General features: G+C 49.7%; 1 protein-coding gene and 1 long non-coding RNA gene across 2 annotated transcripts in view; one reads left to right on the top strand and one right to left on the bottom strand.

The window, feature by feature from the left end:
- LOC308594078 overlaps positions 1 to 6,535 on the top strand; it is a 109,788-nt gene extending 103,253 nt beyond the window's left edge. Inside the window, exon 2 of the long non-coding RNA XR_014011297.1 lies at positions 6,435 to 6,535. This is a non-coding gene — a long non-coding RNA (uncharacterized lncRNA). The remainder of the gene's footprint in view (positions 1 to 6,434) is intronic.
- Positions 5,062 to 17,494, bottom strand: LOC308593791 (UPF0489 protein C5orf22 homolog). Its single transcript, XM_081206488.1, has 9 exons — positions 17,242 to 17,494; positions 15,783 to 15,928; positions 14,981 to 15,130; positions 13,131 to 13,575; positions 12,097 to 12,159; positions 11,026 to 11,147; positions 8,409 to 8,475; positions 7,421 to 7,560; positions 5,062 to 5,584 (listed from the first exon to the last, which is right to left on the bottom strand). The coding sequence occupies exons 1-9, from the start codon at positions 17,347 to 17,349 to the stop codon at positions 5,443 to 5,445; spliced, it is 1,383 nt and encodes a 460-aa protein (XP_081062614.1). The 5' UTR covers positions 17,350 to 17,494; the 3' UTR covers positions 5,062 to 5,442.
- Positions 17,495 to 17,620: the final 126 nt, after the last annotated feature.

Raw genomic sequence — 17,620 nt, 5'->3', positions numbered from 1 at the left:
TCCTCTGCCCTAACCCAGGTGTTTTCCGACTCCGGTTCCCCTTCCCACATTACCAAATACTCTACTTGATCTCCCTTCCACCTGGAATCGAGGATCTCCGCTACATGGTAGCTGTGTTCCTTCTCCTCCATTGCTGGTCCCCTAGTGACCCTCCCCTCACTGTCTCCTCTATACGGTGACAGCAACGACCTGTGAAAAACTGGGTGCAGCTTCATGTGGTTCGGTAACCGGAGCCTGAAAGCCACTGGATTGACCTGCTGTATGACTTCAAACGGACCCAGCCTTTTGGGTCTTAATTTCTTACAACCTCCTTTGAATGGCAACCCTTGGGTTGACAGCCACACCTGGTCCCCCACCCTGATGCTTTCACCTTCCCTTCTGTTTTTGTCTGCTTGCCTCTTATATTCCTCCTTAGCCCTGTTTAAGTTGAGTTGGAGCTGGCGATGGATCGCTTCCATTTCTTCCACGAACTGTTCTGCAGCTGGAACGCTCCAGTTCTCCCCCTCCCCCCCTGGGAAGGCTCTGGGATGGCACCCGTGATTAGCCAAAAAGGGGCTCATCCCCGTGGACACGTTCTCTGCATTGTTGTAGGCAAATTCTGCCAACGCCAGCTTCTCCACCCAATCATTCTCTCTGTCATTAACATAACACCTCAAATATTGTTGGAGAACCCCATTTGCTCTTTCCGCCTGCCCGTTGGTTTCAGGATGACGGGCCGTCGAGAAATTAACCTCTACATGCAGTAAGCTCATGAGCTTCCTCCAGAACCTGGAAGTAAATTGTTTCCCTCGGTCTGAAACCACCCTCAAGGGGGCGCCATGCAACCTAAACACATTCTCTACAAACAATTTGGCGGTTTCTTCTGCTGTAACCGCATGTGAGCAGGCTATGAAGTGGGCCATTTTAGTTAACAGGTCTACTACAACCATGATGGCTGTTTTCCCTCTAGACCTTGGCAGATCAGTCATGAAATCTATTGCCACTGCTTCCCACGGTCTCTCAGGTGTGGGCAGTGGTTCTAATAAACCAGCCGGCGCCTGCCTCTCCCCCTTGGCTCTTTGGCATTGTTCACACCCTCTCACATACTCCCGCACATCTTCCCTGACCTTGGGCCACCAAAATTCCCTGGTAACCAGCCACATGGTTTTGTGTTGCCCAAAGTGCCCTGCTGTGGGGCTATCGTGCAGCTGCTTGAGTACTTTCTCCCTCAATTCCCCTTCAGGTATATATAACGCTCCCTTATAATACAATGCCCCATTTCTCTCCTCAAAACCACCGGGTTTGTCTTCCTCCCCTCTGAGATCCCTGAGTTTCCCCTGGGCGTATGCATCCTGCACCGTACCCTCTACCAATTCCCTTTGCCCCACCAAAGTCGCCCCACACACCCAGCGGTCCTCTGGAATGATATGGGTTTCTTCGGGTGCTCCCTCCCCCTCCAAATATTCAGGCTTGCGTGAGAGAGCGTCCGCCCTAACATTCTCTGGGCCTGGCACATAACAAATCTCAAAGTTAAATTTGGAGAACTCTTGGGCCCATCTCAACTGCCTTTGGTTGAGCACTCGCGCCGTTCTCCAGTACTCTAGATTTTTATGGTCCGTGCACACTTGCACTTTATGTTGTGCACCAACTAGCAGATGCCTCCATCTCCGGAACGCCTCATGAATAGCAAGCAGTTCTCGGTCGTACACCGTGTAGTTCCTCTCGGATTTGTTCAGCTTCCGCGAGAAGAAGGCACACGGACGCCACTCCGACTCCTCCTTCCCCGGCTGCAGAAGAAGCACCGCCCCTATGGCTCTGTCAGATGCGTCTGTTTCAACCCTTAGCTTCTTTCGTAAATCCACATGCAGAAGTTGTTCTTCAGAGGCGAAGGCCCTTTTCAGTTCCTCAAACGCTCGCCCCGCCTCCGCCGTCCATACAAACTTCTTCTTACTGCTGAGACAGTCAGTGATGGGCGCCGTCAGATGGGCGAAGTTGCGGATGAACTTACGATAAAAGTTTCCAAACCCTAGGAACCTCTGCACATCCTTCTTGGTTTTGGGTGTTTTCCATTCCAGCACTGCCTGTACCTTGCCGGGATCCATGGCCAATCCCTTGTCTGACAGGCGGTACCCCAGGAATTCCACCTCCTTGGTATGGAACCGACACTTCTCCAGTTTGACCCACAGCCTGTTGGCTTGCAGTCTGCTCAACACTTCTCTGACGTCTCTCACATGTTGCTCCTCACTCTCAGAATACACCAACACATCATCTAGAAAGGCAACGCAATTCTTGTAGAGCAAAGGGCCCAGCACGTGGTTCATAAAAGATTGAAAACACGCGGAGCCTGCTTGTAATCCAAATGGCATAACGAGGTATTCAAACGCCCCCAAAGGGGTAAACATGGTGGTTTTCCATTCATCCCCTTTCCTTATGCGTATCAGGTTGTACGCCCCCCTTAGATCCAGCTTTGTGAAAATCTTTCCCTTCCTCACCATGGTCAAAATATCATCAATTCTGGGCATAGGGAACGCCACCGGTTCAGTCACTGCATTCAGCCGCCTAAAATCACATACAAGTCTCGGCTTGTCCGCATTTTTTTTGTCCACAAAGAACACTGGGCTCCCCCCTGCTGCTTTGGACTCTCTGATGAAGCCTCTCTTCAGGTTCTTGTCAATGAACCCTCGCAACTCCTGCATTTCCCTGTCTGACATGGCATACAACTTGCCCACGGGAAGCTGTGCTCCAGGGAGTAAATTGATCTGACAATCAAAGGGTCTATGAGGTGGTAGTTGGTCAGCTTCCTTCTCGCTGAACACGTCGCTGAGATCTGCATACTGTGGTGGTACCTTCACCTTTCCCATTACTTCAGTCCCTGCTAGGGTGGCTTGGGCCCCTACTGAACCCTTCTCCCCTTTGCAGTGTTCTAGGCAATGTGCTGAACCAAAGGACACCACTCTTTGATGCCAGCCAACCAGCGGATCATGTAGAGCTAGCCAGCTCATTCCCAAAATAATGGGAGCGCCTCCCAGGGTGGCCACATTAAACGCTATCAGTTCTGTGTGCCTTGCCACCCTCATTATCATTGGGACAGTCTGCAAGCGGACTCCTCCTCCCAACAACTCCCTGCCATCAATCGTGGTCACCTGCAGGGGGTTGCTTAAAGGGATGGTCTGTATCTGGTGTTCAGCAACAAACTCCTTGCTCATAAAATTGCAGGAGCTGCCTGAGTCCAATAGCGCCTTTATTTTTAGGGGGTGCCCATTCTGCAGCTCTAGCGACACTTCAATCACTAGAGCAGGTCGAGGAGCTTCTGGCACGGGCACTTTCACTGCTCTTTGGCCTGGCTGCAGTGCCCCAATTGTGGCAACCAGGCGTTGGCTTTTACCTGCTCCGCTCCCCCTTCTTCTCCCCCCTCAACAGCTCCCACCATCCCTTGCCATTCCTTCCTCTGGGGGCAGACTCTGGCAAAGTGGCCTGGCTGTTGGCAGAGATAGCATTTCCGGGGGCCCTTTCCCTCCTTCTTAGCTCCCTCGCTGGTTTTTGAAAATGCGCGCGCGCGCGCTGTTCCGATTTCCATCGGCTCTGCCGGCGGGAAAGCTGGCTCAGGAATGTCTGGAATGCGGAACTCCTTCCAACGTTCCCCTCTCCCTTCCCGCCTCTCCAAGGCTCTTGCCTCCTGCCGCGCTCCTATGGTCAGCGCAGATTTGGTCAGCTGATCCATAGACTCCGCCCTGGGGCTCCGTGCCAGCTCGTCTTTCACCCCCGAAGAAAGACCTTCTTCAAATAGCATTTGAACGGGTGCCGCCGATAAATCCCAACTCAGTCTGTGAATCAGCATGGTAAACTCAGTCCAATATTCACGGACAGATCGACTCCCCTGCTTACAAGCCATTAGCTGTCTGCGCACCACCCCTTCCTCAATATCGCTGGAAAACATGATATCCATTGCACGAAAGAACTTCATTGTGTCCTTTAGTATGTCATTGTGCGTTGCCATTAGGGGTCGCACCCAGTCTCTAGCCCCTTTCTCAAGATGCCCAATTACAAAAGCAACTCGCGATTCCTCATCAGGGAACTCATCGAACTGCACATTAAGGGCATATTGCATCTCTGTCCTAAAAGCATGGTAGTCCTTGGGGTCCCCCCCAAATTTCTGCACCAATCCTGGTACCTTTCTGGGGAATTGAGTGGCTCTCCCCTTCTTGTCTGCATCCTGAGCCCTTCTCTCCTCCAGCCTCGCCGTCTGCAGGGCCAGTTGAACCTCCAACGCTCGGTATCTATCTTCCAAGCTTGGACCAGCTCCAGCCCCTGCTCCTCCGGTTCCGGTTGGTTCGCTCATGATGCCTTCTCTTGCACAGGCAGCGTACAAAGACTGTCGGACTGCTGTGAGGGTTTGATTAGCTGCTTGTGCGTGAAAACGTGCTCCCTCAGAGTTTGTGCGCCCCCACAAACCTCCGTGTGTGACGGAGCTCCTCAGACATGTCTGCTCTAGTCACTAGTAGAGTCCGACAGTGGCTGTCTGCGGAAGCGTTTCCAACAAAGAAGTTCCTTAACGGAAACGCGTCTCCTGGACTCACGGCGTGACAGTTTCCTGCGAGGTATGGGTCTCCCTATGGGAGACTCCGATACCTCCCCACTGTTTTCGCTGGAAGCCTCCCTGAGCCCTCCCTCCTGCTCGCATTCCCTCAGAGACCCACTCCTCCCCCTGCTGGTCCCTGCTTCAGCAGTTGAGTCTCTTTCATCCTGCCTGAGTCCCTCCACCACCTGATGCTCTGATGGCAGTTCCCTGACACTTAGGGTTCCAGAAAACATAGATGCCAAAAAACTTGAATGTGTCAGATGTGAACTAGTGTGGCAAAGAGGATGGGATATTACACTTAAGACATTTGGATTTAAATCCTGTTCAACTGGGTGTCCTCTGACAATATATTATTTCAACCTAACCTACAGCACAGGGCTGTTGTTCGCAGAGTAAAACAGGACCTCTTCATGAAGGCCAGGCCAAGATCCTTTGAAAAAGCATGGGACAGAAATATGAAACTATGTGAAGTTATTCTAACAGGAACAGAGGCACACAGCCAGGATGGTCACCACTTCCAAACAAATGGCAATTTATCTTGAAGGAGTATTTTCGGTTACAACTGACTGGGGAAATGAATTCAAGTATGTTAAAGCAAAATCTCTTCCCCAAACGCTTGGCTGGCTCAGTCCAGAGAGACTCCTACAGGAATATAGGAAGAGCAATTTCCCAGTCATTTTTCTTCTAGGCAAACCCAAAAGGCATCAACGCGAGGATCCATAGCAGCAGAAAATTGTGTTGAGAAAAAAAATACCAAAATAAAATGATCTGCATGGAGATTATCACAAGCGCAACCCAACCTCACAAGCAATCCTTTGTCTGCTTCCAACCGGATCCCATGGCGCAGAGAGAGAAACTATTTCGGTTGTTTTTGCTTCAACTGATCATGCTGTTCCAGCGGGACAGGGATTTTCCAAGTACTCTAAATGAACTTCCAGGTTGCCATATGCCAGGCGCAGAACATTCAAGACCTTTTCTTGGATGAGCTGAACTTGTTCTGCGGGGCAGTAGTCATCTAAGCTAGATCTGCAATAATAAAAAAGGAGGGATTGCATGGCACAATGTTGTCGTTTAATCATCCCATTCTCATCGGTCTCTTTTCCAAGTCAGAATGTCAACGCTCGCACTAACGTTCCTTGCTCCCCAAGGTGACTTGGACCATAACCCCAACACATGCTTTTCTGGGCGTGCACCCTAGTGAACTCTGTGGCCCATACTTCTGGGCGCACATGCAGTAAGATTGCACATTTGGGAACCAACGATCATTACAAAAGAATAGGGCCCTGCGGGGCTTGACATCTTTCCGCAGGGCCTGCAAGACAGAGCTGTTCCACCAGGCCTTTGGCCAAGGCACAGTCTGACCCCCTCCTTCTGTGACCCTCATAGAACCTAGCCCAATGGTTGCCATTAATTTGATTCTGAATTGATTTTAGAATGTATTTCAATTAATTGATTGTGATTTTATGTAAACTGTGCTATTTTTACTGTTGTTAGCCGCTCTGAGCCCGGCTTTGGCTGGGGAGGGCGGGCTATAAATAAATTATTATTATTATTATTATTATTATTATTATTATTATTATTATTATTATTAGGGGCTGGACTGAGGAGGAATGGTGAGGACTGCCCCCCTTCTCCCAAACCCTCCTGAGGAGGACAGTACAGTGGTACCTCGGGTTAAGTACTTAATTTGTTCCAGAGGTCCGTTCTTAACCTGAAACTGTTCTTAACCTGAAGCACCACTTTAGCTAATGGGGCCTCCTGCTGCCGCTGCGCCGCCGGAGCACAATTTCAGTTCTCATCCGGAAGCAATGTTCTTAACCCGAGGTACTATTTCTGGGTTAACTGAGTCTCTAACCTGAAGCGTTTGTAACCCGAGGTACCACTGTATAGATTTAGAAGAGTGGTTTGCAGAAGGACATAGTTCAGAGGCGGCAGAGGGGAGAAGCTGGGGAATATTGGGAGAGAGGCAGCAAGCAGCAGCATCAGGGGAGAGACAGTTGAAAAGACTCAGTGTCTTTGGAAAGCCTTCCTGACCCCCTCTCTCCCAGAACCAGGCAGGCGTTGAAGGTGATAGAGCAGAAAGCTCAGAGGCAGAAAACTCAGCTTAGCCGATGCAGGGATGACAAAGAAGAGAAGTTTTGGAGGGGCTTTACTCAGAGCAACCACCATTATTCAGGGAAGTCAACCTTCCTTCGTCTCTCTCTGTGAATGCTAACAAATTATGTGGTAGGGACTTTTATTGTTTCTCTGCTTCTTGGCTGCTACTGTGGGAGGGATCAGATTCCCTGAAGCTTGACAATTATGGGACCTGACACAACTCATTCTTTGAAATTGAATTGAAATATTTTATTGTCCCTTGTACAACTTGTATACAGTGAGATTACACAAGCACCCCCCACTCGGCTCTCTTAGTCTTAATTCCCCTCGTTTACTGACGCACACCCACCAAACCTGAAAGTCAGTTGCCCTGTTGTTATCTTTTCCTTCAGCAGCCTAACAGCCCATGGATAGAAGCTGTTCTTTACCCTGTTGGTGCGACTAATCCTGCTTCTATATCTTCTGCCTGAGGGCAGCAGATCAAGAAAGTGCCGGCCAGGGTGTGAATCATCCTTGAGAATTTTCCTCACTCTCTTGAGGCAACGTTCTTCCGCTATTTCATCTAGCGGATCCACAGGACAGCCCATAATATCTTGTGCTGTATTCACCACCCTCTGTAGGCATTTCCTGTCAGATGATATCAAACCAGCATATCACACCATGATGCAGTATGAAAGGACTAATAGCAAACTAATATTCTAATAGCAAACTACTCCAGTGGGCGAGGGTCAACAGGGCCAAAACAGTACCCCCACTGTATCTTACCGGGCTATCGTCACAAGCGTGGGCTTCGGCAAGTTCCTCAAGAGACGTTCGACAGCCTGCACCAGACTCTCAATTTCTTGCTCTGTGCTGACGTGGTGAGGAAGTTCGGAGTAATCGCACGTGAGCCCAGCCTGGTGGACCTGAAAAGTGGATTGCACAAAGGGGCTCAGCGCAGTCTCCTTGAGCTGGCTTGTGGCACTAGTTCTGATACCAACGCAAACGGAAGACTTGGTTTGCTAATTCGGGCAAAGGGGCTGCATGCCCAGGCAGTGTGGTATAGTGGTTAGCGTGTCGGACTAGGATCTGGGAGATTGGGGTGAAATCCCCACTTGGCCACAAATCTCACTGTGCCAGTCGCTGCCTCTTAGCTTAACCTACCTCGCAGGGTTGGTGTGTGGGGTTAAATAAAGAGAAGAACTGTATATGCCACCTAGAGCTCATTGTGGAGAAAAGGGTGGGGTAAAAATGCAATAAATGAACAAATGAAACACAGTTCAAAGTGTTGGTGCTGACCTTTAAAGCCCTAAATGGCCTCGGTCCAGTATATCTGAAGGAGCATCTCCACCCCCATTGTTCAGCCCTGAGGTCCAGTGCCGAGGGCCTTCTGGCGGTTCCCTCACTGCGAGAAGCCAAGTTACAGGGAACCAAGCAGAGGGCCTTCTCGGTAGTGGCACCTACACTGTGGAATGCCTTCCCACCAGATGTCAAAGAGAACAACTACTACCAGACTTTTAGAAGGCATCTGAAGGCAGCCCTGTTTAGGGAAGCTTTTAATGTTTGATGCATTACTGTATTTTAATATTTTGTTGGAAGCTGCCCAGAGTGGCTGGGGGAGCCCAGCCAGATGGGCGGGATATAAATAACAACAACAACAACAACAACATATTATTATTATTATTAACAAAAAAGCTAAGATTTTCAGGTTGGGGCCCCTATCTGGTTCCATGGGCCCAAAGTACAGCCCTGAAATTTGATAAAACAGACTTACCATTTCATAATCGGGCGTTTCCATTCGATTTTTCAAACTATGCACAAGCTGGACTAGAAGTTTCATCCTGTGATAACAAAACACACATGCATCATATTCTGCAAATGTTAGGAACGAGACTAAGAACGAGCCATTATACAAATGAAGGTTGTTAGATTTCAGGGGTATTTCCACCCCCAGAATCTGGATAACTCTTGCTGAATTCACCCATATATCTGTGTCAAGAACCAGGCAACAGCACACACACAAAAATTACTCAAGCACAATAATGTAATTTAAGTGGGTGCAAAATTGTTGTTTAGAATTATGCTGTGCCTGCTATCATCTTGCAGCTGAATATGTGAACTACACCAAAAAAGCACTGCATTCTCCAAGAATGTCAAGTCCAGGTTCAACCCCCCTGCAATGCAGGAATCTTCTGCCCAACGTGGGGCTCAAACTCACAACCCCGAGATTAAGAGTCTCCTGCTCTCCTGCCTTCTTCGCGTGCAGTGAAGCTTCCTCTCCCTCTCTAGCCCAACCTCCCGAGGTGCACCTGAAAGATCAGCTCTGGAGGTTTGGGGTTCCCTCTGGAGCAGATTTTGTGGGGTGCGCCATACAGAAGGTTTTATGATCTCCAGATCATAAATCACTGGGTCCAGCAACACGGTTGCTTTAAAACAGCCCAGAACCAGCAGAGTAACACAGCTCCTTATCTTGGAAGCGAATTAGGGATCGGTGGCACACAAGAGGCAATAAGAACACTCCTGGAAGCGATAAATCTCAGTCAAGTAGTTGTTTAAGCCGGTCATAAAATGCCTAAGTTACAATATATAGCAGGGGTGTCCAACTTCCAAGAGCCTGCAATCTACTCCCACTATAAAATGATCTACTCAGTGGATTGACCAGAGTTGTTGAGGTTGTTGAGCTTTTTTTAGGGGGAGAGAACAGAGTTGTTGTGCTTCCTGATCACCAGGACCAACCATGGACAGCCTGCGATTGACCGGTAGAATGAAACTGACCAGTTGGACAGGCCTGATACTTCATTCCAAAAGAGTAAAGGGGAGCTTAAAGCCCATGTAAGAGTCTCTGTGTGAGTGCCTGGAGGCGGTTGGAGGATGGATGGCGGCTAACAGATTGAGGTTGAATCCTGACAAGACAGAAGTACTGTTTTTGGGGGACAGGGGGCGGGTGGGTGTGGGGGATTCCCTGGTCCTGAATGGGGTAACTGTGCCCCTGAAGGACCAGGTGCGCAGCCTGGGAGTCATTTTGGACTCACAGCTGTCCATGGAGGCACAGGTCAAATCTGTATCCAGGGCAGCTGTCTACCAACTCCACCGGGTGCGCAGGCCAAGACCCTACCTGCCTGCGGACTGTCTCGCCAGAGTGGTGCATGCTCTGGTTATCTCCCGCTTGGACTACTGCAACGCGCTCTACGTGGGGCTACCTTTGAAGATGACCCGGAAACTGCAATTAATCCAGAATGCAGCAGCTAGACTGGTGACTGGGAGTGGCCGCTGGGACCACATAACACCGGTTCTGAGAGATCTGCATTGGCTCCTAGTACGTTTCTGAGCACAATTTAAAGCCCTAGACCAGTGTTTCCCAACCTTTTTTGGGCAAAGGCACACTTGTTTCATGAAAAAAATCTCGAGGCACGGCCTCGGTCCAGTATATCTGAAGGAGTGTCTCCACCCCCATCGTTCAGCCTGGACACCTCTCTGTGTCTCTTGTAGGAACTGTGCACGTCCGAAGATAAGTTCCCTCAGCTAGTGCCCACTATAATAGACTCAACGACCAGCCAAAACTCTTGACTCTTCTTTCCGTTCATGCTAATTCTGGAAACGAATGCCTCACAGTCATTCTCCCCCAACCTGCCAGCAGAACGCCAACCTGTGCCTACTCAGAAGTAAGCCCCATTGAATTCAATGGGGCTTACTCCCTGTTAAGTGGTGTCGGGCCTTGCTCACTGTGAGCCAACTTGCGGGACCGGCTGAAAAGATGGGGTAGAAATGCCTATGTACCGTATTTTTCATTCTATAGGACGCACATTTCCCCCTCCAAAAATTAAGGGGAAATGTGTGTGCGTCCTATAGAGCGAATGCAGGCTGCGCCGCTAAGCCCAAAGCCAGAACAGGAGGACGGAGCACTGCAGAGCTCTCCGTCTCGCTGCTCTAGCTTGGGGACGGCTGCGCGCAAACCTCTGCAGGGCAGCGGGGCGCTGCGCTCCAAAGGCTTCAGGGATCTTTGAGGCTGGCGGTGGGGGAAAGCAGCGCTTCCCCCCACCGCCAGCCCCACAAGCTCTGGTGAATGTAGCTTGAACGCACCTTGTTTTGGAGGGGGAGAACAAGAAAAAAAAAATTCCCCTGTTCTCCCCCTCCTATGGTCCAGTGCATCCTATGGTCCGGTGCGTCCAATGGAGCGAAAAATACGGTAAGTTGTGTCCTAACATCTTATCCCGCTAGATAGCTATCATGTTTTGTGGACAGAGTGCCCTTTGAGCCTTTTTCAGACTGGCAACCCATCTTTTAACTCTGATCTGCAACCGGGGGAGCCCTGGCAGCTTTAAAAAGTTCTTATTTAACCTTCTCCATTCATCTGCCAACCCAAAAGGAAGCGACTCTCTTCGCTCCCTTACCGAGGACTCGAAGCCCATCTCTGCAGGTTCTCCTCCGTGTCATCGTCGCACAGGTCAGCAAAAGCTGCTTCCAGGTCTTCCAGCTGGTGGACACGATTCTCAACGCAGTCCAGCAAGTCCTCCTTTAAATGTAAAAACAGAACAACATTGGGTGACAGAGACTCTTCACTGGCGACTCAACTTCAGCGCCAGTTTGATAGTTCAGAAAAGTGTAATCCTGTTTGGATCTGGTGTAAATTTATGCTGGCTTGCATTCTGCCACCTTCTTATGGGTAGGATTACTCCCCTAGTTACCAACCACCTGCCAGGGGTGAAGTGATAACTGGCTTCCCTGGTGCGGAAATTGAAAATTAAATCAGAAATTAAATTATTGAGGGGCGGGGCCGCGAGGGGCCTATAAATGCTCCTGAAACGGGAATGCCCTCAAATAAACGACTACCCAATTGAACATAAACCTTACACAAATAAATAAAAATGCCTCAAAATCCAAAGCAATTTGGGAGAGAAATTGCCTTGTGCGTGCGGGAATTAAAAAGGCTCCTCTTTATCTGTTTCCCCTTGGCAAACGGACTTTGGCAGATTAAACTCACAGCCACGGCAAAACTGTGAAAACTGAATAAACATTTTGCGAGGAAAACGTTTCATAGGCCCCGCTTCACAGCCGTCAGCTTGGCATAATCGCAGTCCAAGTTTGCCAAGTAATTTCCCCTCCTGTCTTTCTCAAACACGCAGCTTATAAACTGAGGTAAAACGATACAAACTGCCTTTCACCCCTCCTCCTCCTTGAATGCATTGGATGGAACCATACATAGAATCACAGAATGATAGAGCTGGAAGGGAACATGAGGTTCATTTAGTCCAGCGGTTCTCAACCTGAGGGTCCCCGGATGTTGTTGGACTACAACTCCCATCATCCCTGAGCTTGCTAGCTAGGGGTGATGGGAGTTGTAGTTCAACCCACAGGTTGAGAAAGGCTGATTTACTCCAACCGCCCGCATTGTAGGAATCTTGCTCAAATCCACAACCCTGAGATTCAGAGTCTCTACCCACTGAGCTATCGCCGGCCCATACCTCTGACAAATTGCTGTTAGGCTTCTTAAAACTGTACAGTTCTTGTAAGATCTTGTACTCCTCCTATTTAAAAAAGGAAAGGAAAGGGGGGGACAAGAGGGGGGGTTATTCATAGAACCATTCTGCTGTTATTGCTGTAATGTGAAGAGCGGTTTTGCATTTAGCACCTTCCTTTCACCCCTTAAACATTTCTACGTCCCGAAGAGAAAGCACAACAATCAAGTAAGTGAAACTCTTTTGGCTAACGTCTGCTTCCCAGATATGAAGCGAATATTAAGACAGTGTGGCACTAAGTGGCACTTAAGCGGCTGCTGCTACCAATCTCTACATATGGTACAATCGATATGAGATCTAGTCTTTTAAACACCATTATCTATTTTCTGCTTGTTTTTCTTCCTGGCAGTATTTCCCCTGCAAGTTCACCCATGCATTTCCAGGAGCTGTGGCTTAAACCACTGAGCCTCTTGGGCTTGCCAATCAGAAGGTCGGCGGTTCAAATCCCCGCGACGGTGGGGAGCTCCTGTTGCTGTCCCAGCTCCTGCCAACCTAGCAGTTCAAAAGCATGCTGATAAAGGGTAAAGGGACCCCTGACCATTAGGTCCAGTCATGGCCGACTCTGGGGTTGTGGCGCTCATCTCGCTTTATTGGCCAAGGGAGCCGGCGTACAGCTTCTGTGTCATGTGGCCAGCATGACTAGCTGATTCTGGCGAGCCAGAGCAGCGCACGGAAATGCCGTTTACCTTCCCACCGGAGTGGTACCTATTTATCTACTTGCACTTTGATGTGCTTTCGAATTGCTAGGTTAGCAGGAGCAGGGACCGAACAACGGGAGCTCACCCCATCGCAGGGATTCGAACCGCCGACCTTCTGATCTGATCGGCAAGTCCTAGGCTCTGTGGTTTAACCCACAGCGCCACCTGTGTCCCACCAAAAATAAGAGGGAACCATAATTGAACACCGGGTGCTTTTAAAGGTATTTCCTCCATCGTTCTAACAAGGTTAATTGACCAAAGGCTGCAGCCTGGTAGTTTTACCTGCGTGTACATTTCTTTGAAAGGGTTCTTGACGGAAAAGAAATCCAAATCAATATCGAGAACATAAGCAGAGCCCTTCTGTATCGCTTGGAGGATGTCTTCAAGGAGCTCTGGCACTGGGGGGCCATCCTTTCGACCCGGGAGGCTGTCTGTTGTCTCCCGCACAGGGGTTCTGTTTTCGAATCCCCCAGCCTCTTCGCCTGCGCAGCTGTGGGCGAGGGGAGGAACGTCCTTCGACGAAGAGGCTGCCGAGGCGTTTGCTGCATCGCCCCCGCTCAACCTGAGCTTCTTAGCAGAAGGCACAGCTCGGCTTTCCTCCCGGGTGCCGGCAGCTTCCAAAGGATCCACGAGGCAGACGCTGAGCTGCAAAGACTTCTCGCTTTCTAGCTGGCCGGCAGGGACGTACAGACCGTCGGAAAGGAAGTAATCGTCTGGGCAAGTAACCCTGGAATAGCGACAACAGTGATTCTTAGCAAGGATGAGGATGCAAGAATGCAAGAAATACTTTGCTGAAACAGGGGGCCCACGTATGCTAGCATTCCCTTTGCCAAAGAAGCAAAAATACTGTGAAATTGCTTCAAGATGTTTCATAGGAAGCAATACATAAATGGAATTCAATAAACAAGTGAAACAATAATAATAACAAAAAGAAGCCAAACAGGTCTGGAATGCACCCAAGAGAATGAAATTATTTCCATACATAACCCTCCCAACGGCACAGCAATAAACTGCTGGTACATTTGCAAAGCTAAGCAGCGTCCGGTATGGTTTCAAATTGGATGGGAGACCGCGTGCAGAGATTCCCACATCCCTGCCAATTCTATAATAATTCTATAATTCCATACCAGCAGTGGAGGCTGATCTGGTGGGGCAAATGGGGCACTGCCCCATGAAACTCAGTCGGCCCCCAGCCAGCTCCCAACTCCCTGACTTCCAAACTTCTTGCAACCAAATCAGAGTGCAGATCTGCCTGTCACTGGTTCTAACGTGAGACCATTAAGATGGAACCACATAACAACAGCCCCTGTATCTAACACAGCTTTAGAGAGGCGCTGGCAATAATAATAATAATAATTTTTATTTATACCCCGCCCTCCCCAGCCAAGGCCGGGCTCAGGGTGGCTAACAAGCAATAATAAAAACAAGTTGAATGAATACAACTTAAAAACAAGATTAAAATACAACATTAAAACACTGAAACATTAAAACATTAAAATGCAACCTCATCACAGGAGGAGAAAGGAAAAAAGGAAAAAGAAAGAGGGGGAGGGAATCAAATTGGCTCCAAGCCAAAGGCCAGGCAGAACAACTCTGTCTTACAGGCCCTGCGGAAAGAAATCAGATCCTGCACTACCCTGGTCTCACGCGGCAGAGCGTTCCACCAGGCCGGAGCCAGTGTTGAAAAGGCCCTGGCTCTGGTTGAAGCTAATCTAACTTCCTTAGGGCCCGGGACCACTAGGGTGTTGCTATTTATGGACCTTGAGGCTCTCCGTGGGGCATACCGGGAGAGGCGGGCCCGTAGGTACGAGGGTCCTAGGCCGTGAACGGCTGTAAAGGTCAAAACCAGCACCTTAAATCTGACCCTGTACTCCATCGGGAGCCAGTGCAGCTGGAAAAGCACTGGGTGAATAAGCTCCCATGGCAGAGACCCCGTGAGGAGCCTCGCTGCTGCATTCTGCACCCATTGGAGTTTCTGGGACAGCTTCAAGGGCAGCCCCGCATAGAGCAAATTACAGTAGTCAAGCCTGGAGATGACCGTTGCATGGATCACTGTGGCCAGGTCGGGGCGGGAAAGGTAAGGGACCAACTACTTGATGCAGCGAAGGTGGAAAAATGTCTCCAATAGTTACCTTATGGTCGTCGTGGAGGTGTCTTTACCTACTAAGAAACGATGGGTGCCTTCTTCAATTTGCTGAGCCCAAGGCGGGTGCAGCCACAGGACGTGTGAAAAGTGCCCAGCATAGACGGCAGGCATAATCCAGTTTTCAATGCTTAGCTCACTGCAAGAGGGGGAGAAAGATGGATTGAGAAAGCTGCTGCTCGTTGGAAAGGTTGCGTACAAATGCCATTGAAATAAAGGTGAGACACAGACTATGTTAAGAAGTGAACATTACTTAGAATGCTTTCTTTTTACATACTGTATTTTTTGCTCTATAAGACGCACCAGACCACAAGACACACCTAGTTTTTGGAGGAGGAAAACAAGAAAAAAAATATTCTGAATCTCAGAAGCCAGAACAGCAAGAGGGATCATCCGCTGCACAATGAAAGCAGCAATCCCTCTTGCTGTTCTGGCTTCTGGGATAGCTGCGCAGCCTGCATTCGCTCCATAAGACGCACACACATTTCCCCTTACTTTTTAGGAGGGAAAAAGTGAGTCTTACAGAGCAAAAAATATGGTACATAATTTTTATTACGCTTTCAATTTTACATTTCAAAATAAACATTTTTCAAACTTTAAAATATCCAGTGACTTCCCTTTTCCTCCTCTCTCAGCCGCCATGTTCACTGGGTGAGCTTGTTCTCATGTTATATTTCCTGCCCCACCAAGAGGAAAGCACCCCAAAATTCAGGAAGCAGCTCAACAACACGCCGGCTCCCATGCAAAATGAAAACTGCATCTCTTCAAGGAGATGGATTGTGCGATCCTACCTGAACAGAGATTCTTTATCGAACACTGTATCCGCAGGCATGTTCACCGGTATAAGGAGGTCTGGATGAGAATCCAAATGGACAAAGCAGATGTCACTGGCAGGAAGATGCTTCGAACCAATGGCTCGGTAGATGAAAGGAAGAACCTGGAACAACAGGAACAGAAGCATCTGCAGGAAAGCAAGACTGGGGTGCAGAGTTATTGCAAAACACCCAGACGTTGTAGTTCAGCAAGCATGCAGAAAATTCTATTTGGCTTTCTTTTTTAAAAAAAGGATAGCTGGAACTTGTGGCTAACTCATTTGCCTTTATCAGAGAGCCACTGCGGTGTAGTGGTTAAGCGCAGTGGACTCATAATCTGGTGAACCAGGTTTGATTCCCTGCTCCTCCACATGCAGCTGCTGGGTGACCTTGGGCCAGTCACACTTCTCTGAAGTCTCTCAGCCCCACTCACCTCACAGAGTGTTTGTTGTGAGGGAGGGAGGGAAAGGAGAATGTTAGCCGCTTTGAGACTCCTTCAGGTAGTGATAAAGCGGGATATCAAATCCAAACTCTTCTTCTTATCGCAACCACAGGGTTACTCAAAAGGCATTTTCCACAAGTTTAACAGCTCTTATTTCTAGGTAAGGCTGGCATTGCAGTAATAACAACCACAATAATTTTATTATTTACATGCCACCCATCTGACTGGGTTGCCTCAGCACCAGACCTGTTGACGAGTACCAATGGACCTAATGCTTAGGATTGCTACAGGTGCAGAAAGGGCCCTATGGGGATAGTCTCTGCAACACAACCATTAACTCGTTTACAAAGCTAAGCAGGGTCCGGTATGGTTTCACACTGGATGGGGGCTGTGCGTTGAGATTTTCTGCACTGCAGCGAGCTGGACTCCATGACCCTCGTGGTCCCTTCCAACTCTACCATCCTGTGATTCTATGGACTCCATAGCGAAGCATGTGCACTGCATGAAGGATTGTTTCAACCCCAGGCACGCAGGATTGTCTCCACGTAGAGCTTGGCTGTCAGTACAGATAGCAAGATGGACCAAAAACTTATACCAGAGCAGCGCACGGAAACGCCGTTTACCTTCCCGCCAGAGCGGTACCTATTTATCTACTTGCACTAACGTGCTTTCGAACTGCTAGGTTGGCAGGAGCAGGGACTGAGCAAAGGGAGCTCACCCAGTCGTGGGGATTCAAACCGCCGACCTTCTTGATCGGCAAGTCCTAGGCTCTGTGGTTTAACAGCGCCACCCGCGGGACGCATAGGTGTAGCCAATGTTTTTGTTGGGGGGGGGGGAGAACCTGTTTGCTATGTATTTTGTTACTGATTTTTCGGAGGCGCAGCTGGGAGGGGGGAGCTCCCTTGACTCTCGCCGATCAAGCGCGCCTCTTCAGATCGCACCACCAGCAGTGAAAGCTACGCATCGGATTTCCCCCTTCGCTCGCTGACCGCTTACCTCGTGATGATCCTCAACCACCCAGACAGGCAGCGCCGCGTACGCACGGAGGAGTCCGGCGGTCCCGCCACCGCCGCCGCGCTCCGCAGCCCCGCCATCGCTGCTCATTGCTTGAGCGGCACCGAACGTTCAGGCGCGCAGGATTCCGAAAGCGAACGCGGAGACGTTCGCAACGTTCGGGCCTCCGAACTCCGGCTTGCGCGACGTTCCAAAGGCCGAACTCTGGCGACCGCCGCGTTCCAAAGCTAGAGGGAGAGCGCGCGCGCGGGGCAGGGGGGACACATCTCGACGTGACACGCGCGAGCATGGCGGGAAAGGGAGGAGGAGCAGAATCCACCGGCGTCGCAAGCAACCCCGACAGCGAGAGCGTCGGCCAGCC

This window comes from Podarcis bocagei (assembly GCF_964188305.1).
Source record: "Podarcis bocagei genome assembly, chromosome: 8".
NCBI lineage: Eukaryota > Metazoa > Chordata > Lepidosauria > Squamata > Lacertidae > Podarcis > Podarcis bocagei.
This window is presented reverse-complemented; position numbering and strand designations above follow the sequence as displayed.

Bases quoted from the DNA above. Each gene is read 5' to 3' on its own strand.
- LOC308593791 (XM_081206488.1), bottom strand. From the start codon at position 17,349: ATGAGCAGCGATGGCGGGGCTGCGGAGCGCGGCGGCGGTGGCGGGACC. The intron at 15,929-17,241 runs GTAAGCGGTCAG...CTGTTGTTCCAG, and splicing joins TGGTTGAGGATCATCACGAG to GTTCTTCCTTTCATCTACCG. The intron at 7,561-8,408 runs GTAAGTCTGTTT...TCCACTTTTCAG, and splicing joins AAACGCCCGATTATGAAATG to GTCCACCAGGCTGGGCTCAC.